Here is an 18,601-nt window from a genome sequence, read left to right on the forward strand (position 1 = left end):
ATTGCTATGTTGAATTCTTTAATTTTACTGAAAATGTCATTTTTTAGAAGGAGAGAATATAATATTTTTGAAACATGAAGAACAGCTGTCCTGAGTTCTTCATAGAAATATTTCACAAAATGTCTTTTATTGTAATAATATGATCATATCAACATGCAACACGTTTACTCATATAAGTTAAATCTAAAGCAACATGTGTCTATTTTAGCTAAAATTACTAAAAAGAAAGTTCTAGAACATATCTTAATAATTGACACTAAAACATGCAAATAAAGCATACTGTTTTTTTTTCAGCTATTTTACAGGCCAAATATAAATTCCAGATGACTTTCCATTATTTTATGTAAAAGATATATACATGTAATTTAATGTAAGGATTAGCATATCAATTTGAACTAAATTATCAAATTAAGCTCAAATCGATTATTAATCAAAATGATATATATACCTACAGATATCATTGCTTTACTCAAAACATATTGATTTCAATGTATTTTGTTATAATAAGCATTATTTTAGACCACAAATCTATTACTTTTATAGACATATCCTTTAGTATTTCATCTATGAAAAATATATTCTACACACATATAATTACTTAATGAGATATTAGAAGGAAATAATCTGAAACCTTTACAGATACAACCATTGGAATTTTACGTAAGAAAAGTATCTTCTACTCACATAATAACGCGCTGTAATAATACAAGCAAATAACCTGTAATGGTTACAGATATATCTGTTGAGATCTTACATGAGAAAAACATGTTCTTTTTACATAATTATTTGATGTAATATTACACGCAAATAATCTGTAACCATTACAGATATATCGTTTGGGATTTTACATGACAAAAATATGTTCTACTTACATAACTATATGCTGTGATATTACAAGAAAAAGATCTGTAACCATTACAGGCAAAACTCTTCTAAAGTTACAAAGAAAACACCTGTTGCTGTTACTCAAATAACCCATGGCATCCCAGTTTCCATGAGTTTTCTTAGTAACCTTACAGATTTTTTTTTACAGTGTGTGACTGAATTTGAAGACGAAGATTGAGTTTTAGATTTAGTTTTCTTAGACTTATTTTAACAGAACATGTGAATGATTTAAATTTGAGACTTCAAATAAAAATCAACTTATTAATAATAAGTTCCAAACAATAACAACGTTTGAAAGAAAGGTAAAATTTTGGCACAATCAAATAAAAGATTTGACACATTTCAGTACTTTGGTTGTACATAAACCTCTGAGTTGCCCAAAATGTAAAATATGCTGCATTAAGGTTTGATTTAATTCAAGAGTTTGAAAGTAGATTTCAAGATTTTCGAAAAAATGAGTATTTCAACATATTTTCTACCCAATTTTCTCTGGATATAAGTAAATTACCTTCAAATCTTTCAAATCTTCAAATGTTTCTTTACTGGACGTTTAGAAAGATTACCTACCCCGCGATAAATATTCTAATTTTCACAATCATGCTTTATCTTCAACTTTTGGTAGTACCTATATTAGTGAACAATTATTTTCAAAAATGAAGCATACAAAAAACAAAAATAGGACAAAGATCACTGACAAACATCTTGAAAATGCATTAAGAATTGCAACCTCGTCTATTGAACCCGATAACAATTTGCTTGTTCAACAAAAGCAAATTCATCCATCTCATTAATTTGAATTTTTTTCGTCTTTCTGAAATCCAAACTAAATGAAACGAAACTTGTACAAAATAATTATAAATATGTACCTATACATATCTAATTCAAGTTAAAAAATAATAAGAAGAAGAAGTTAATTTATTTTAATGAAACAATACAGAGCTAATTTTTATTTCAACTTGTTAAAAAATATTATATGTGTGGTACCGCAAATTTTTTTCTAAGCAATGCGGCCCTCAAATACTTTTTTCTTTGCAATGCGGCCCTCAAACAGTCATAGTTTAGACACCTATGTTATAAATCGTCCTCGTTATAGCGGAATTCGACTGCATTACGAGCCCTTTTTGCTCTAAAAAAATATTATACAAGTCAATGATATAAAGTTTGCATGTTTCGACAGTATGTAAATGTCCTCTGACGTCTAGGCAATCCCTATAATCTCATGAAGAGTCCTCAGGTTTACGCATCTGGAGTTATTCCGCTGTTGAATGCCGAAGATTAAAAAAAAAAGTTTGCATATATGGCTTGTGCCCTAATGGTTAAGTTTGCACGTCTAAAGCTATTCTTTTATTAAATACTGTACAGTTCAGAGAAGAGCAAGTGTGCATATGTACTTTCTACCGATTTTTAAGTTTGCGTATTCACAACTACTCTGTTAAAAAAGAGTTAAAAAAAGTATGCCTGTGTGCTTATTAACCGAGAGATATCCGATATTAAGCTGTGTTTGATCTCCATTTCATGAGCTTAAATCCTCTGTGTTTGCTATTGATATATTTCTATCGCGCCAAACCTACTTTATGTTACGAAAATATTAGTTTGATTTTACTGTATTTTAAAAACTATTCTTGTCATCATGATACTGCATGACATCAAATGTAATGTAAACAATATTTATTTTGTCTAGTCTGCTTTCCATTAAAGAAATAAAATTCTTTTTTTTTTGTAAAATAAATAAATACATTTCTTAATTTGTTTGGAAAAAATATATATAAAAAGTCTTGATCCTTTTTTTTTTCTAGGACGAAACGAATCAACTTATAGTTATAGACAGTTGGATAAAGATGGTAAGTCAAAAATGTTTTATTCCTATTTTTTTCAAAAAATGTCAAGCAAAATATGAAAATGGGTTTCTGAATTGTTCGGGAGTCATGTGTCCCCATGCGTATTATTGTTGTGCAAATAAACTGTTAGCAATTCCAGCAAGCAAATGGAAGATACGTGTTTCGTATCCTAGCACGATACAGTTGATTTTCAGAATTTCTTCTGCGAGAAAAATATAATATTTGCAGTAACACCAAAACTAAAGTATAGTGCACCATAAGTTGTCGGGACTTGAATCTCTTCGACTTAATTCAGGCCCTTTACAAGTAGAGAATATGATAAATTATCGAACTCTAATACCATGTCTCAGTTGAAAAGTATTTGAAGCGTATACAACAACAAATCACATTAAAAAAAAAAAAAAATTAAGCGAAACAGAGTCCCAGTGAATCTCAAGCACAATCGAGTAACTCTTAGAGACTAAGAAAAGATAAAAGAAATGTCCTCTAAACAGATGTGTTTACGGAAGAGATTTTATTGAATTTTTGCGCATTGGAACAGTAACATTTTCCTCACGGATTTCCTCTTATGTCAATAGTCTCCTTCCGATATATATATATACTATAAAATATGTACAGTTTAATGTCCTTTGCAATCTTCCAAACTCTGGTAGACGCTAAGCAAATTATCTAAGCTAAATGTAAAGAAACAACTGAAATTTGGGAAGTATGTAAAAGATCCTTTATTCAAAACTAATAAGAAGGCACACTCTGTGTTTAGAAGCTCAACCAACCACTTATGACGAAATAACTTAAAGTAACCGTAAGTCAGATGTAAAAATTTAAATTCAAATAAGCTAATAGCAGAAGGCTACATAAATCAATTTACTGCGAAGTTGGCTCAAAACTGAACCGGTGTCGATATCAACTATCGGCGATTATAATGCAATACTACAAAGCTTATGTTATGTAACAATCTAGTAACGGGTCCTCGTTAGGCAGAACACGCTCTGTCTTATAATCCAAAAATTCACTATAAATACTTGCGAACTAAATTTGCATTCTGGCGGAAAAATGGAAGGCAGAAGTGACAGTAAATATCCAAAACATAAAATAATTTGTTACTTAACATAAAGGAGACTCACAAATAAAATAAAGATTTTGTCTACTTTACTGAGAAATAACTGTGTTTATCTTTTTTTCTGTTTATATATTTATTGATTTCCACTGGCTTTGGGTAATGAACTTGAGCACGAAGTATCAATGTAAAACTGAAATAAGCAATTATTTGTAGTCCACGAACGAATTAATTCACTTTGCATTCATTCCTATGGAGAAAATTGTTCCAGTTTACGAACATTTCCGTTGACGAATAGACATCAGGAAAGAATTAAATTCGTGAACCAAGGTTTTATTTTAATTACTCATTACTTTTAGAATAAATGTTAAAAATTTTTTAGGAGAAATATATACGTTTACGTGAATTAGGGCATTGAAAAGTTATTAAACGAGATTTAGTATAGAAATTAAGTCTTCTTTGTATAGTTAAAATATTACTTCTATTTTCCAGAGTAAACAATTTATTCCGAAGTGAAAGATACACTGCGAAAAAAAAAAAAAAAAAAAAAAAAAAAAAAAGGGGGGGGGGATTTAAAACACTTAAGGTTTCATATTTTAAATTTCGCCCAAAGGGGTGTTTTTTAATTCTTTCTGTGTTACCTTTATTTATTAAATATCATGTTCTTTGCATTTAAACAATAAAACTCACTTCAACAGCAATGTCGCAAAATAATTTTTAAATGAGCATATCTTTAGAATTTCTGATACACAGTTACGCGCGCTGAAGTTAAAAAGTTGTCCCCCCCCGCCCCGTAGAGTGTTGCCATTGCTCACTTTTAAATCGTTGAGTTTGTTAATCAAAAATTCGTTAAAGTTTTACAAAATAAGGAATCGATAATAAAACTTAACGCGCATTAAATATTGCTAGGCTCGAGGATTTAAAAAAAAAAAAAAAAAAAAAAGCAGTTGTGGCCCTTATACGTTCTCTGAAAAACTACTTTGCTACCCTTCTTGTTTTGGAAAGATATCCTTTGTTGAGAAACTTATAGGGTTATAATTGTGCAGATTCTTCAAGCCATACTAGACTGAGGAGCGAGTTAGCACTTCGTCTGAATTAAATGAAAAAGTTTTACTAAGGTTAAAATAATTTTTTTATTAACTCTTTAAATCTAAGAGAAGGCACAACTTGTGCTTTCAAAATAAAAAGCCGTAACTTCAGGATATTTAAAAATAACATAATTTAAAATTTCAGATTGAAGTTACATAGATGGATGATTATGCAAAAATCTACTTAAGTTGGTTCAAATATTTAAATGGTCGGTATAGCAACCGTATAACAAACTTTTAACGTCGGTATAGCAAAATGGCTAAAGCCAGAATAAACTCTGGCAGAGCTGGCGACAGGTCGCAACAGCGAAACAAGGCTGTCGAAGCTCTCACTTTAAAGCATTCAACATTCTCTACTTAAATACTCTAATGATTTAAAGCATTCAACACTCTCTACTTAAATAATCTAATGATTAATTTGCATACTGGTGAGGACAGCAGAAGTAAAGGTTAAGCCATAATAATTGGTTATTTAACATAAAATCCCTATAACCTACTTTTCAAATCACATGTCTGCCTAACGAAACTATTTACTTAGAATGAACCTTTAAATAACTGGACTCTGATTTTAAAGTTTTCGTGTGAACACTTTTCTAGTGACAGCAATTTTTTAATTTAAATAGTTTAACTGCAGCATAAAAGAGAACAAACCAAAACCCTAACCCGCTACCAATGCTTTTATTACGATTCAATAAACGATGTTTTTTGATTCATTAAACTGCTCGTTTTGCATGCTTTCTTAAGAATGCGGTGTTACTGAGCCGAAGACAAACAGGATAAATATAATTTATATAAAAATATGAGAAAAAAAGATAAATTTCTCAAATTGATGCAGTACTGAGCTGCTATCAAATTTTTACGATTACGTCAAAATGTCTAAGGTGTAGAAGTATCGCTATCGAGCAGTTTTATTTACTGTATTTGACGTTGAATTAATACATATTATATAATACTTAAGCTATTAATCTGAATTGTCTTTTTCAATAGAACTGGAAAGATGAGTATCTCAAATGGGATCCGAGTAACTTTGGGAACGTTAGTGTTCTGCGAATTCCTTCCACTGAAATATGGAGACCAGATCTGTCGATTTACACCGCGTAAGTTTAATCAAATTATACTCCTTCCATTGACAGATATTGTAATTAAGTATTTATAATAGTATCTTTTGACTTGAGATCCCATTGCTCAAAATATTGTCCGTTCAAATTACCTAAGTATATTGCATCAGTTAACATTTCCAAAACATTTAACACCAGCAAGGTTGAAAATCTCAAGTAATAATTAAATGATTCTAAAACTTTATACTTTCGCAGGAAAGATAATTTTCTTTGAAAAATTCATTGTAATCATATAGGAAACAAAATGAAGTTAAATACGAAATACTTCTTTGATAGAAAGACACTTATAATTTTGAAATATTTAAAACTGATACTATGAGTAAGGAAAGGCAATAAAATTACTGACGAAAAGCCACTAGAACAGCGGTTCTCAACCTTTTGACTAATGCGTACCATCTAAACAAAAACTGAAAAACTTTGGTACCACCACTACATTTTACAATGATTATATTTCAATTTCTCAAAAGAAATATTATATATATTTTTTGAGAAATTTATTTTATTTAAATTTACTATTTATTTTTATTCTTTTGAAACAATTTCTTTTGAGAAATATATATCTATATATGTGTGTGTGTGTGTGAGTGTCATAAAAGCATAAGGAAAAGACCGCAACGCTGTCGATGCGTACATAGATCCATAATTGCGATAGCGTAGTATGCTAATATGTTGACTTCATAATATCTAAGGAACTTGGCAGTCGAGGCGATTTAAATTCCATTTTTATTTGCAATTGATATTATGTGGCCACAATTACTTGGCACTCTAGTCATGCCTTTTTACATAACATTTCCATTTTTCACATTATCCCAATAGCAAGCAAGACAGCGAAGCTACATCCTAGCAGGATAGAGAGCGAAGCTGAAGTGCGTATATAGTTATCCAAGATGGAAGCACACGAAGAGAAAAGTTCTGATTTGAGTTAAAATGTTTCAGTTTACAATTATTACGGTATCAGAGCTGCGTAGGACATGCAGAATGGAATGATATAGAAATGACGCAATTCAGAGAAGTTATTACGACTTCCAGAACAGAGAGGGAGAATTAAAGAGTTTACCGTTAGTTTAAATTATAATTTTGATTAAGATATTTTTTATCTTACATATCCCCCCCCCTTCAAAGAGAAAAAGGCTTCTTAGAAAAAAAAATTACAGCAGTAGCAAAAGAAAGAAAATATAACAATAGTAGAAAAAATCATAGAATTTTATATAAATAATTTTTTTAAATAAAAAAATCTTATATGTAATCATTTTTAATAATAAATTCAAATTGAAAATTGTATTGAAATTTAAAAGTCTTCAAGTTCATTTTTCTGTGAAAACACTAAAACTGTGCCAATTGTTTTCCAACAATACTTGGAAGAGTTCACTGTCTTATGAAATCTTTGCATGAATATCATAATCAATATTTGGCAATCCTTAGCTCGAAAAATCTTCGGTAAAAATTGTTGATGTCAATATAGGACCAAAATGTTTTGTTACAGCTTCATGAAATTTGAATTAATTATTAATAAAATAAATAATCCACATTTTCTTAATTGTAAAGCAATGTAAAAATGGAATTTAGAACTTAATACATTGTAATTAAAAAATTCAGTAGAATAACAAAATAAACTTTGATAAAAATGGGCTAATCCTCTAAAATGCAAATTAGCATGACAACTTGCTGATGGCTGTGGGATGCTTAAATACAAAGTTTACATTTATAATTTATAGCCATACAAATCTTCAAACATGAAAAACCAATATGCAAAAATTAAAGACATATTAAATTCTACAATGCCGTACGATAATAATATGAAACATATAATTCTGTGAATAGAAAATAAGAAAAATTTCATAATCACACCCGTTTAAGGAAGGCTTTTAAAGCTTTTCAAATATAAAAAATTCAAACACATCCATTAACATTACAAAATTGCAAAAAATTTCAAGATATTATAATGTATTAATTCAGAAGTCAAACAACAAAAATCAGCGTTATATATTCAAATTTTAATTTTAATAATTTTAATTTTAAATAATTAAATTTGAAAGTATAACGCTGATTTTTGTTGTTTGACTTCTGAATTAGTATTTGTTCGGCGCGTTATTATGTCTTATATTATAGTGTAATTAAATTTTCATTTGAAACATCATTTGAAATAATATATTATTATTACCGAAATTTCTAATTTATATATTTTGTACAAACTGGAAGATCCCACAGCTTTCTCTTAATACGAAAATTTCCATCTTATGGACAAAGCCACAATAACGAATTTGTGTATAAATTTTCATCAATAGTTACGGGATGCCCACGGCAGTTATTTATAAACGCCTCCGTTCCTTGTTTTAAAGGCAACTGGCCTTTTTTAACTGCATTAAAACACTTCATTTATAAAAAAACTAACCGCATTCCATTATATTAAAAATAAAAGTTGTTACAGTCAAAAGTCGTTAATTCGGACACCCATAATCCGGAATGATCTATAATCCGGACCTCAAAACTACAAACTTTCTGCGCATGCGTCGCGTTCACGCATGCGCACGGGCGTTTAAGAGTGCGCGTAAGACTTTTACGTCTGCGAATATGTTTGTGCGCATGCGCGTTTAATGTGTAACGGAGGTATAAGCTAAGCTAAAAATTCAGTTAATGTTGCCGATTGCGTTGTTCCTTAATCTTCGAATTGGATCCGGCTTATTATTTTTTGCAGACTGTTAGAGCAATTTCATAAAAGTAAGCTTGAACTTTCGATTATGTCAAATAGAATTTCCGATATATATTTACTAATATGTAATTTGTATCTACAAAGCGAAAGTATGTTTTGAAATCCGAAATCTGTTTATCAATTTCATGCCGCGGATTGGAAGTTGATCTGTCAGCACTATCCTTATCTTCAGAGCAGATGTTTTATATTTTATTTGGCTTATAATTCCTTACTAAGTGTAGTATTTCGATGTACTCCGTCTTTGATATGATTTAAATCAAGTTCCTCGTCATTATAATTCACTTCCGATAGTGAAGAAAGTGACCCAGAGGTTATTGAAAACGAAAACATTTCGATTGACAAATTAGTCGGTATTCTCAACACAACAATTATAGGACTTGAACAGCGGAACTTTGTAACTAAACAAGAAATTATGTCTGTTTAATAGAATTAAAGAGAAAGTATTATCATATGAAACGAAGCAACTTACATTGAAAGAAATGCTTAATAAAATAAACAAATAAATATTAAGCTTTTTCTTTTTGTAAATTTTGATACCCTTTAGATCATAATTGTTCTTTATTTCATAAATTACGGTTTCATATATTTAATTTTGTAATTTCTGCATGCCATCTTACCAGATTTAAACTGATGATCTATAATCCGGAAAAATCGATAATCCGGAATCGCTGAAGTCCCGACGAGTCCGGATTAACGACTTTTGATTGTATATACGAAAAGAAATAAAAGTGGGAGCCTTCAAAGCTTATCTCAACATCATATGATCCGTAAATTTTAAAATCAGTTAACATAATTCCATACTACTTATGATTCCTATACTACTACTCAAACACTACTTGTTTATCATATTTTATACTAATTATAGCTTTTTCGTTACTTTTGTCACACATACTTACGAAAAATTAAAAAAAAAAATAAATAATGAAAAAGAATTTCACATTTTCTTAAAACAGCACAATCAAATTGCAGAAATTTTAACTAAAATTGAAATTAAAACTATAGAATCCGCAGCAAATTAAATAATTTTGTTCCTGAGTTTGATTCACACGAATGTAACAATTTTTAAGCTGTTGAAAAAGAGGAAGCACAAGTAATATTCTGTCGTACATATACTTAGAGCTGAATAAATTTTCCATTGAGGTCTCAGGCCACTGGTAATGATCCTGTCCGACTAATTGTCATAAAAGCACAAGGAAAAAACAGTGGATGCGTACGTAGATCCATATTGAAGAGAAACATTCCGATTGTGTAGAATACTAATATGTTGACTTCATAATATGTAAGAAACTTCGCAGTCGAGATGATTTTAATTCCATTTTTGACATACAATTGACATATGTGGCCACAATCACTTTGCACTCTAGTCGTGCCTTTTTACAGAACATTTACATTTTTGATATTATTGCAATAGCAAGCAAGACAGCGAAGTTACATCCTAGCCTGGTACAGCGAAGCTGAAGCAAAGAATATATACATAGACTTTCTTTGGCTGAAGTGCGTAGTTCTCCAAGATGGAAACACACGAAGAGAAAAGTTTTGTTTTGAGTTAAAAAGTTTCAGTTTCCAGTTATTACGTCATCAGTGCTGCGTAGGCCATGCAAAATGGAATGATCTAGAAATGACGCACTCAGAAAAGTTATTATGATTTCCAGAAGAGGGAGAATTAAAGAGTTTACCCGTAACTTTAAATTATAATTTTGATTTACATATTTTTTATCTTACATGTGTATATTTGCGCAACCATTTGCACAGCCTGTTGGCTATTTGTATTAAATATGCGCACATAAAAATATTACATTAAAAATTGGTTACCTTTTCAATTACCAAATTTAAGTTCTAATGCTTTAATTCTAAAATTTAGTGCAAAATTTGGGCCTGTTTAAGAGAGATCAGTTTCTTTATGTCTGGTCTTATTTTGCTTAGTTTTAACCGTAAATTAGGATCCACTTTTAATCAGTCCAAAGGGGCTTTGTCCCTGAAAGCCTATTGTTTTCGTTTTGCAATTTTGCCTTGAATCACTATAAATGTCCGTTTCACTTTTCAAACTGTTGCCACCAAATGTTAGAGTCCTGCAATATATTTGAAGAAATTAAACAATGAAAAATATGCATAATTGTATGTATATTTCTCGCATTGTGATAAAACAACGGTACATAGAGCCATCGAATTTTGAATGACGTAATCCTTCTACGAATATGGGCATGTGGAAGACCAAATTTGAAATCTGGAATTTGTTTTATTATCAATTTCATATTTTCTAAAACTTTAACGAATTTTTGAGTAACAAACTCAACGATTTAAAAGCGAGCAATGGCAACACTCTACGGGGAGAAAAAGACCTTTTTATCTCCAGCGCGCGGAACTGTGTATTGGAAATTCTAAAGATAGTATGCTCATTTTAAAATTATTTTGCGACATTGCTATTGAACTGAATTTGATGGTTTAAGTGCAAAAATAATAATTTATATTAATAAGTGCTATTTAATAAATAAAGGTAACCCACAAAACTTTAAAAAACACCCCTTTGGACGTAATTTAAAATCTGAAATCTTTCAGATTTTTTTTTTTTTTTTTTTGGTTTTGTAGTTATTTTTTAAATATAACACGGAAGAAAAGCCTTCTTCACACAAATAGGCTGTGCAAAAAGGCAATAAAAATTCAATAGCTTTATTTGAAATGCTTTTATATTCTTTTTTTTTTTTTTTTTTTTTTTTTTTTTTTGGTTCAGTCATTCTTTTTTTTCGGTTATTTTTTTCGGTGTGTTATTTTGGAAATTTTCAGTTAGAGTTCGATCACAGGAAAGTTCTATCAATTTTTCCTTTTCTTCACAAGATACAATTACAGGTAGGTTTGAACAAAATGGACTTCCAATTCAATTTTCTATTTCATAAAGCCTCAGGAATATAAATATTGAAATTATTTACCAACGAAAAACAATGAGTAGGCTAATTCTTCTCTTATTTTCAAATTATTTTCAGTTAGAAAACTTTCTAAAAATGTTAAAAAGCTTAAAGTATTGGTATCCAGTTCTTTGATTATTAGCTTCAGTTTTTTTATCAATGCATTTATTTTACCTTTAATGGTAAACAAATACTTTGTTATCCTTTATTAAATTCATTTAACTCTGCAAAAATATCAGCTAAATATGCTACACGCGCCAACCATAATTCATTAAATAAACATTTTTGAAACTCAACATTTGAATCACTGAAAAAAACTTGAATTTCCTTTATTTGAGAAATAACACCGGAATGTTTTCCTGTTAAAGCGCGAGCTCCGTCACTGCATACGGCACTGCACTTAGTATATCAAGAAATGCCATTCTTAGGTTATCATGAACAAATTCACAAAATAAATACCCTTCAGCTATTCGTTTGTTTTCTTCGAAACGTATGTAAACTAATAATTGAATAAAGTCCGTTACATCAATAATTTCATCAATTGCAATGCGAAATACTCACTGTGTTTTATTTTTTGAATAAATGTCTTTTTTATTGAATTTGCCATTTCATGAATTCATTGACTTACTGTATAATTTGATAACGAAATATTATTAAGTTCATTAGCCGCTTTTTCGTTGACTACTGTTAAAACGATATCTTTAGCTGCTCATAATATAAAGTTTACCCCTAAAGTGTGAGTCTGCTCTAGTCTCGTCAATTCTTAGGCTTACTACGTAACTAGCTTCCATAGCTTCTTCACTAGAAGTAACAAAACCTTTCATTACTTGTCTACTATTTTTGAGCTCCGAAAATTTCCTCTTAAAATATTCTTCAGATTTATTCCTTAAATTGGCTTGCATTGATTCAAGAAGTCTTTTTAAGAAACGGTGGTTTCATACTTTGATTGGATAATATTTCGCAGCAAACAACACATTGAGTTGAGGGTCCATTTCATCTCTTTTCCAAGTAAATCTAAATGATAAATAACTTTCATTATATTTTCTATAAATAATTTTTCTTAGCTTTTCGATATTCTTACTGCCAGTAGATTGTTCTGGATCCATCATCTGTAAGTCATCACTTTTCCACGTAGTCCATTCTAGGCAGTTTTCCATTTTGAAAATCTAGGTTTGTTTTATTATTTTTTTTTCTAAATCGTTAACTGCACAATATATTACGAGTTTTTCAAAAAAATAAAGGCGACCTTCTCAAATTGCGTAGAAAAGTAAAGGATACAAAGCAACAAGAAAATATAATATGCAGTCAGAGATAGCAAATCGACGTAAAAATTATTCTAGTTGAAAATAGAGCAAGATAATGATGGCGACGTGAAGCGCAGACATGCTAATAAATCGATCTACTCTAAAAGAATTAGTGAGATAATATTATCTTTTTATAGGAACTTATTTTTATTTCTTATACAACATCCATTTCTATTACTACTTTTAAAAACATCATTTATGACATATCTTGTAATTCATAACAAGATTTATCCTTTATGGCTAAAAGAAAATTGAAAATAAAACGGGTTACTTTGCTAAAGTCTGTGAGCGGCTATAGAACTTGAGAAAGGTTCAGATCGCATAAATTTACGAGTGTTAAAGAGAAAACTTAAACAGGATGTTGGGGTATTTAGTTTTTGAATTTAATAGTTATAACTTTCTTTTCATTGGGTACCACTTATTTTCCCCTGCGTACCACCGGTTGAGAATCTCTTCTTTAGAGTTAGAAAGAAGACAAGATTATTTGGGTCCAAATCTGGAATACTGTATTTACCCCTCCAGTTCCTTCCCGTAGCTTAGTAGTTACCAATAATTTATTCACAATTATTCTTTATTTCAAAAGCACAGCAAGAAAATAACAAATAAAAAGTATTTCTAAATAAACTTAACAGTAACTATCAAACTACGAGGGTTGAACTAATGGTATACAGTTGAGATCAAAAATTTTCAAAAGAAAAATGCACCGAAATGTCACAATAAAGCCGTTGTGGTAAAAAATGGGATCCGTAATCTTCCGTGTATTTCACAAATCTTTTGTGGATTGCCATCTCATGCCGCTCCCATCCAAATGATAATAGACTAGCAGCTGCAGCAGTCAGCCTTTAGTCTAATGAGACCCCCTTGTCAACTTCAGATGCTTCTGCCACATATTGATCTGCTGTTGAGGCTTTCTTACAAACTTCAGAGATTTGCATTATAAGATATTTCTCTCGTCTCCTTAACATGTCTTCGTGGTGTAATGATCAGCATGCTTGGCGCGTATTCGAGAGGTCCGATGTTCCAGGCCCGGCGATGACATTACTCATTTTTCACATCTCTTGCTTCAAAATAACCAAATGTCTACAGTGGTGCCCGAACTAAAAAAAGTGCAAATGATGATTCTCCATCACCAGGATTCGGCGATAGGGTTCCCTAATCCGCAGTCTCCCTTTAAAAGGCGGGGTATATAAGGTATTTCTCCAGCTTTTTTAGCATGCCTTCGTGGTATAATGGTCAGCACACTCGACATGTATTCGAGAGGTCCGATGTTCGAGTCCCGGCGAGGGAATTGCTCATCTTTCATGTATCCTGCTTCGAAATAACCTAATGTATCTATAGTATAACCATTATAATTTAGCACAGAAGTACTTACTTTCGAGATTTGCTCTTGTCAAATTGTCCTTGTTGAATTGTTGCAAACCATTATCCGCTGACCGGCCATTTCATTTTAGGACACTTGTGTATTGCAACTCGATCAAAAATATTCTTGGACTACGGATGTTTATTTACTTTGCTTTTTTATTTTATTTTTATTTATTTATTTTTTTGAGATGAGAATATATTGAATATGTTTATTATTATTTATGAAAATACAATGTTTAATTCCAGGGTTCCGGTTGAAAGTGTTTTCCTTGAGCCTTTGACCCAAGCCCTGATATACTATGATGGAACTGTCTTGTGGGTACCACCTGTCACAATTAAAAGTCGTTGCCCTCTCTTCAACCGAGCTCCGAAAAACGCAATAAAGTGCAATATTCGTTTGGGTTCCTGGACATACAGTGAGAATGAAATGGATGTGTACCTGTCATCTCCTGAAGTAAGTTCTACACCAAAAGGTTTTATAATTTTAGACTTTCGTGAACTACCTAATTATGACTACGCATTTTGTCTGACAAGTTTAGAATTGAACGCTTTCAATCAATCCAAATCAAGCTGCAAATAGATAACAGTAACAATAATTGCTAACACAAATCTTATCTTACTTTTTAAATGTTGTTAGCTTATTGCGAAAATTATAAACGGAATTATTGGTTCGATTTTAAAAAAGTATATAATTTCAGTTATTAATTCAAAGACTGAACATTAAAAAGCAATATTTGCACATTCCCAGAATACCGGTATTAAAGCTATTTTCCTGTTTGATCATTTTCTTCAGAACTGATGGATATATTTTGATAAAATTTGGTACATGTTGAAATAACACAAAAAATACAACATGCAACAATCATTGTACACACATATGATAGTGTATAAGGCTTCACCAAAGCGGGAAGAAATTGAAAAGTAAACGGCATATGGTACCCCCTGACAGTCACACAGCTCTCACAATGTGATTTTATGCTGAAAATGAAGCAGTTTACGAGGTTTACTGGAAGTTACGAGGAAGTTACGTCACTTACGAGGTTCACCCGTTCTACAGCAGAGCATTTCCAATATGAAAGGTTTCTAGTAAAGGGTAGACAAAATGAAATTTTTCTCCCAAGAGTGTTCCAAACATTTTCGGAAGGATATACAGATCTGGTAGTCGACTCCATTCAGTTTATATCCTCACTTTTCAGAAAAATCATCCACCATATTAACTTTATGTGGATAACTGTTATCGTTCATTAAAATAAGCTGTATGCCAAATGCATGCCTTAAAAGGCTAACACAAGGCTTTAAGATTTCTCGTGTTTGCAAGAAGACGTGTTGTTTGCATCTCTCTCTCTTTTGTGCACAAGACAGACCATTTAGCATAGTGCAAAAAACATTAGCTTTCGACAAAACATTAGTGGAGGTCCATCTCTCCATAGATAAACCATGATTTAGTTTCATCACAAATTCTCGACGTATCTTCATGTGGAGAGAACTAGAACCAACTATCTTCCCTCCAGAAAAAAAGGAACCAGTATCGCAGCCGAGGTTTTATGGTTTCGGAAGGCATCATGCTAGATGGGCGCAAAGACTTTCATGACTTTGACAGAAGCTGTGTGACTGCTGCGAGGTAAAGGGAAGAAAGCTTATGACCATATGTCTACCTTTTCAAGAATGTTAGTTTTTATGGCTGACAAAGCTCGTCCACATATGATTAACCTGGTGGATGATTTCCTGGAAAGTGATTATATTAACTGGGATAGACAGATCAACAGACCTAAGCCCTTAAGAATATGTCTTTGAGGTCTGTAGTTAGTATTTCATTACCATTCAAAGATCTTAAGTCCAAAGGTAAGTGATGATTTCGCTTCGTTATTAATATACACAAATTTATTTACATATAATACAATGATTATAAACATCATTATTAGGCACATGCCTTTATTATTATAAGACTTAACACCTTCGTTCTTCCATCAAAACTAAAATTAAGTTTTAAAATAACAATAGAGACAAGATGCTCGGAGCTCCACCTAACAATGTGAGCTATCAATTTATAACAAGGTCTTTTCATTGGGTGATCATCATAGCTAGCTTTCAATCTTTAAGAATTCACAAGGATCTGATAATAGCGTTCCTGAAATAGAGAGTGCGACTGCCTTCTACATAGACCCATAAACTTCCTTATTTACAGTATGAACTCATATTGTGAGATCTGTAACCCTGTTAGAGGAACCACATCCCTATCAGCCTTCTTTTTTTGATCTTGCAACTTTTGTTTTAGACTTTCCCGCACTAGTAAGCTTTACGTACTATCATGTGTGTGTATTATGATTATTTTTCTTTCCGATTACTTATATCGTAACAAAATTACTTATCGTAACAAAAATACTTAAAAAATTAGCAACTTATTCAATTTACATCTTCGAGCTGGAGCAGTTTCTATGCAGTTAAATTCTGCTCGGTTATGGCAGCAAATGTTTTCTTGATTATCTGTACTCTACTTTGATTAATTATTAGACAATAACTCTCCTACATGACATATGGCATCACAATATAATGTTTTTATTTAACTTCTTATTTAGTTTTATTATTCTTCTTGTTCAATGTCTTATCTTATTCAGACGAATTTTTACCTGTAATGTGAATATAAGCCAGTTTACATTAGAAAGTCCTCTTCGGAAACCTTTTGCCTGTCTGATAGTCCTCAGACACTCAGATTACTCAGAAGTAAATCTCTCCGCAAAAAACTAAGCATAAATTAAGGCATCACAATTCCACATCAGCATTTTTTCGACATAATTAGCATCACTTCAAGGCAGCACAGCGCAACTTCAATCAACAAATATGAAACTTACTTCACACTAATTATAAAATTTCTCAGAGCTTTATCAGAACTTACTTCAGACTAACTATTAACTTCAACAGATAAATAAACTTTAACAGACTTATGAACTGTGAACTATTATGAATAATGAACTATTTATGAATTATTAACTATTTATCAACTGTGAACTATTATTGCATTTCAACAAACCATCAAAATCCTATTTTATTTATTATGTATATAACCAAAATTTTGTATCTAAATCTTTATTTGTATTCTACATTATGCATTCTATATTCTATGTACGTACCATCAAAATTTCTGTTAATATTTATATGAATTCTGTCAATGTATGTCAAGTATATGTCAAAATTATGTGTACAACAAAATCAAAATTTTTATTGTAATATGAAATTTTAAATAAACATGGGCCCACTGAGTGAGCAATAAAGCTGAAAGTCTTCATGGTGGCACAGCTGCTCACCCAGTGGTTTCCTGTCTGATAGTCCTAATACGCTATGCAATAAAGAAATAACTCAGTTCACTCCAGAAGAAATTTCGTGACCAGAAACTAACTAAAGTTTTATACTGCTAAGTATTCAAATTGCTACACTATGAAGGAAAGCAGTTAGGAGAATCCTATTTATTTTACAAATAAACCACACTGGAAGGATGAAATGATTTAAATTTCAAGTGATTATGAGATATAGAACATACAGAATCAGTACCTTGATTACACACTTCTAGCCGCTGGTTTGAAATCTCAGTTATGAAATGGTGGTTGATTAAAATACTAGATACTAAACTACACGTGAACAGGATGTGCACTCAGTGGCATCACATGCCAGTTTAGATGCTTAGTCGATACGATGATAAAAACTGTAAGCTTCCAACGATCGTTCACCGCTCAAGTGTCTCCGCTCAAGCATACGGTTATCATAATGTAAGAAAACATTTTATTCATCAGAACGAAGATGCCACTCCATTGATGCATCCATGTGTATTGTATACCGTAGAAGACTTTGAAGAGTGGATTTTGAAGCTGTAACATCAAGGGTAGCCAAAGCAATAGTTGCTTTGCCTACAACTCGGGGCGTTGCACACATCGTTGCACCATATATGCTCATGCGGATATCTGGTGATATGCAGCACAGTTCTATGTGATGTGGCTTTTAAATGCGATGTTGACAAGATATCTGTGGTCTTGGGCAATACAAATTTATGTGTATGTCGGCCAATGGAAGCCACTGAGATCCTGCACGTCTGTGTTGCTCATCTGGATACACCGATTGCAAATTGTCATAAAGGTCATTGGACTTTTCCTAAAGCAGGCAGCAAATGTGCGGTTATAATAATTCGCAGTCCCGGCACACTACGATTCTCAGGCGATCAAATTCTAAAACATGCTGATTTGTGTTCTTTTTTCTTACACTAAAAATAACACAACCTCCAGCACAAACACAATAGTGAACGCGATTTCTGAATGGAAAAATCTGCAGTTCAATCAATTTTTCATTTTCT

The 18,601-nt window shown here is 31.5% G+C and overlaps 1 protein-coding gene across 1 annotated transcript in view; it reads left to right on the forward strand.

Annotated features, from left to right (window-relative positions):
• LOC118190684 (acetylcholine receptor subunit alpha-like 2) overlaps nt 1-18,601 on the forward strand; it is a 57,057-nt gene that overhangs the window by 27,375 nt on the left and 11,081 nt on the right. Inside the window, exons 3-5 of the mRNA XM_085818654.1 lie at nt 2,682-2,726; nt 5,856-5,965; nt 14,509-14,716. Of these exons, the coding sequence (XP_085674780.1) occupies nt 2,682-2,726; nt 5,856-5,965; nt 14,509-14,716 (363 nt within the window). The remainder of the gene's footprint in view (nt 1-2,681; nt 2,727-5,855; nt 5,966-14,508; nt 14,717-18,601) is intronic.

Source organism: Stegodyphus dumicola, chromosome 6 (assembly GCF_044657685.1).
Source record: "Stegodyphus dumicola isolate Sdum_Otavi_A_Nest chromosome 6, ASM4465768v1".
Lineage (NCBI taxonomy): Eukaryota > Metazoa > Arthropoda > Arachnida > Araneae > Eresidae > Stegodyphus > Stegodyphus dumicola.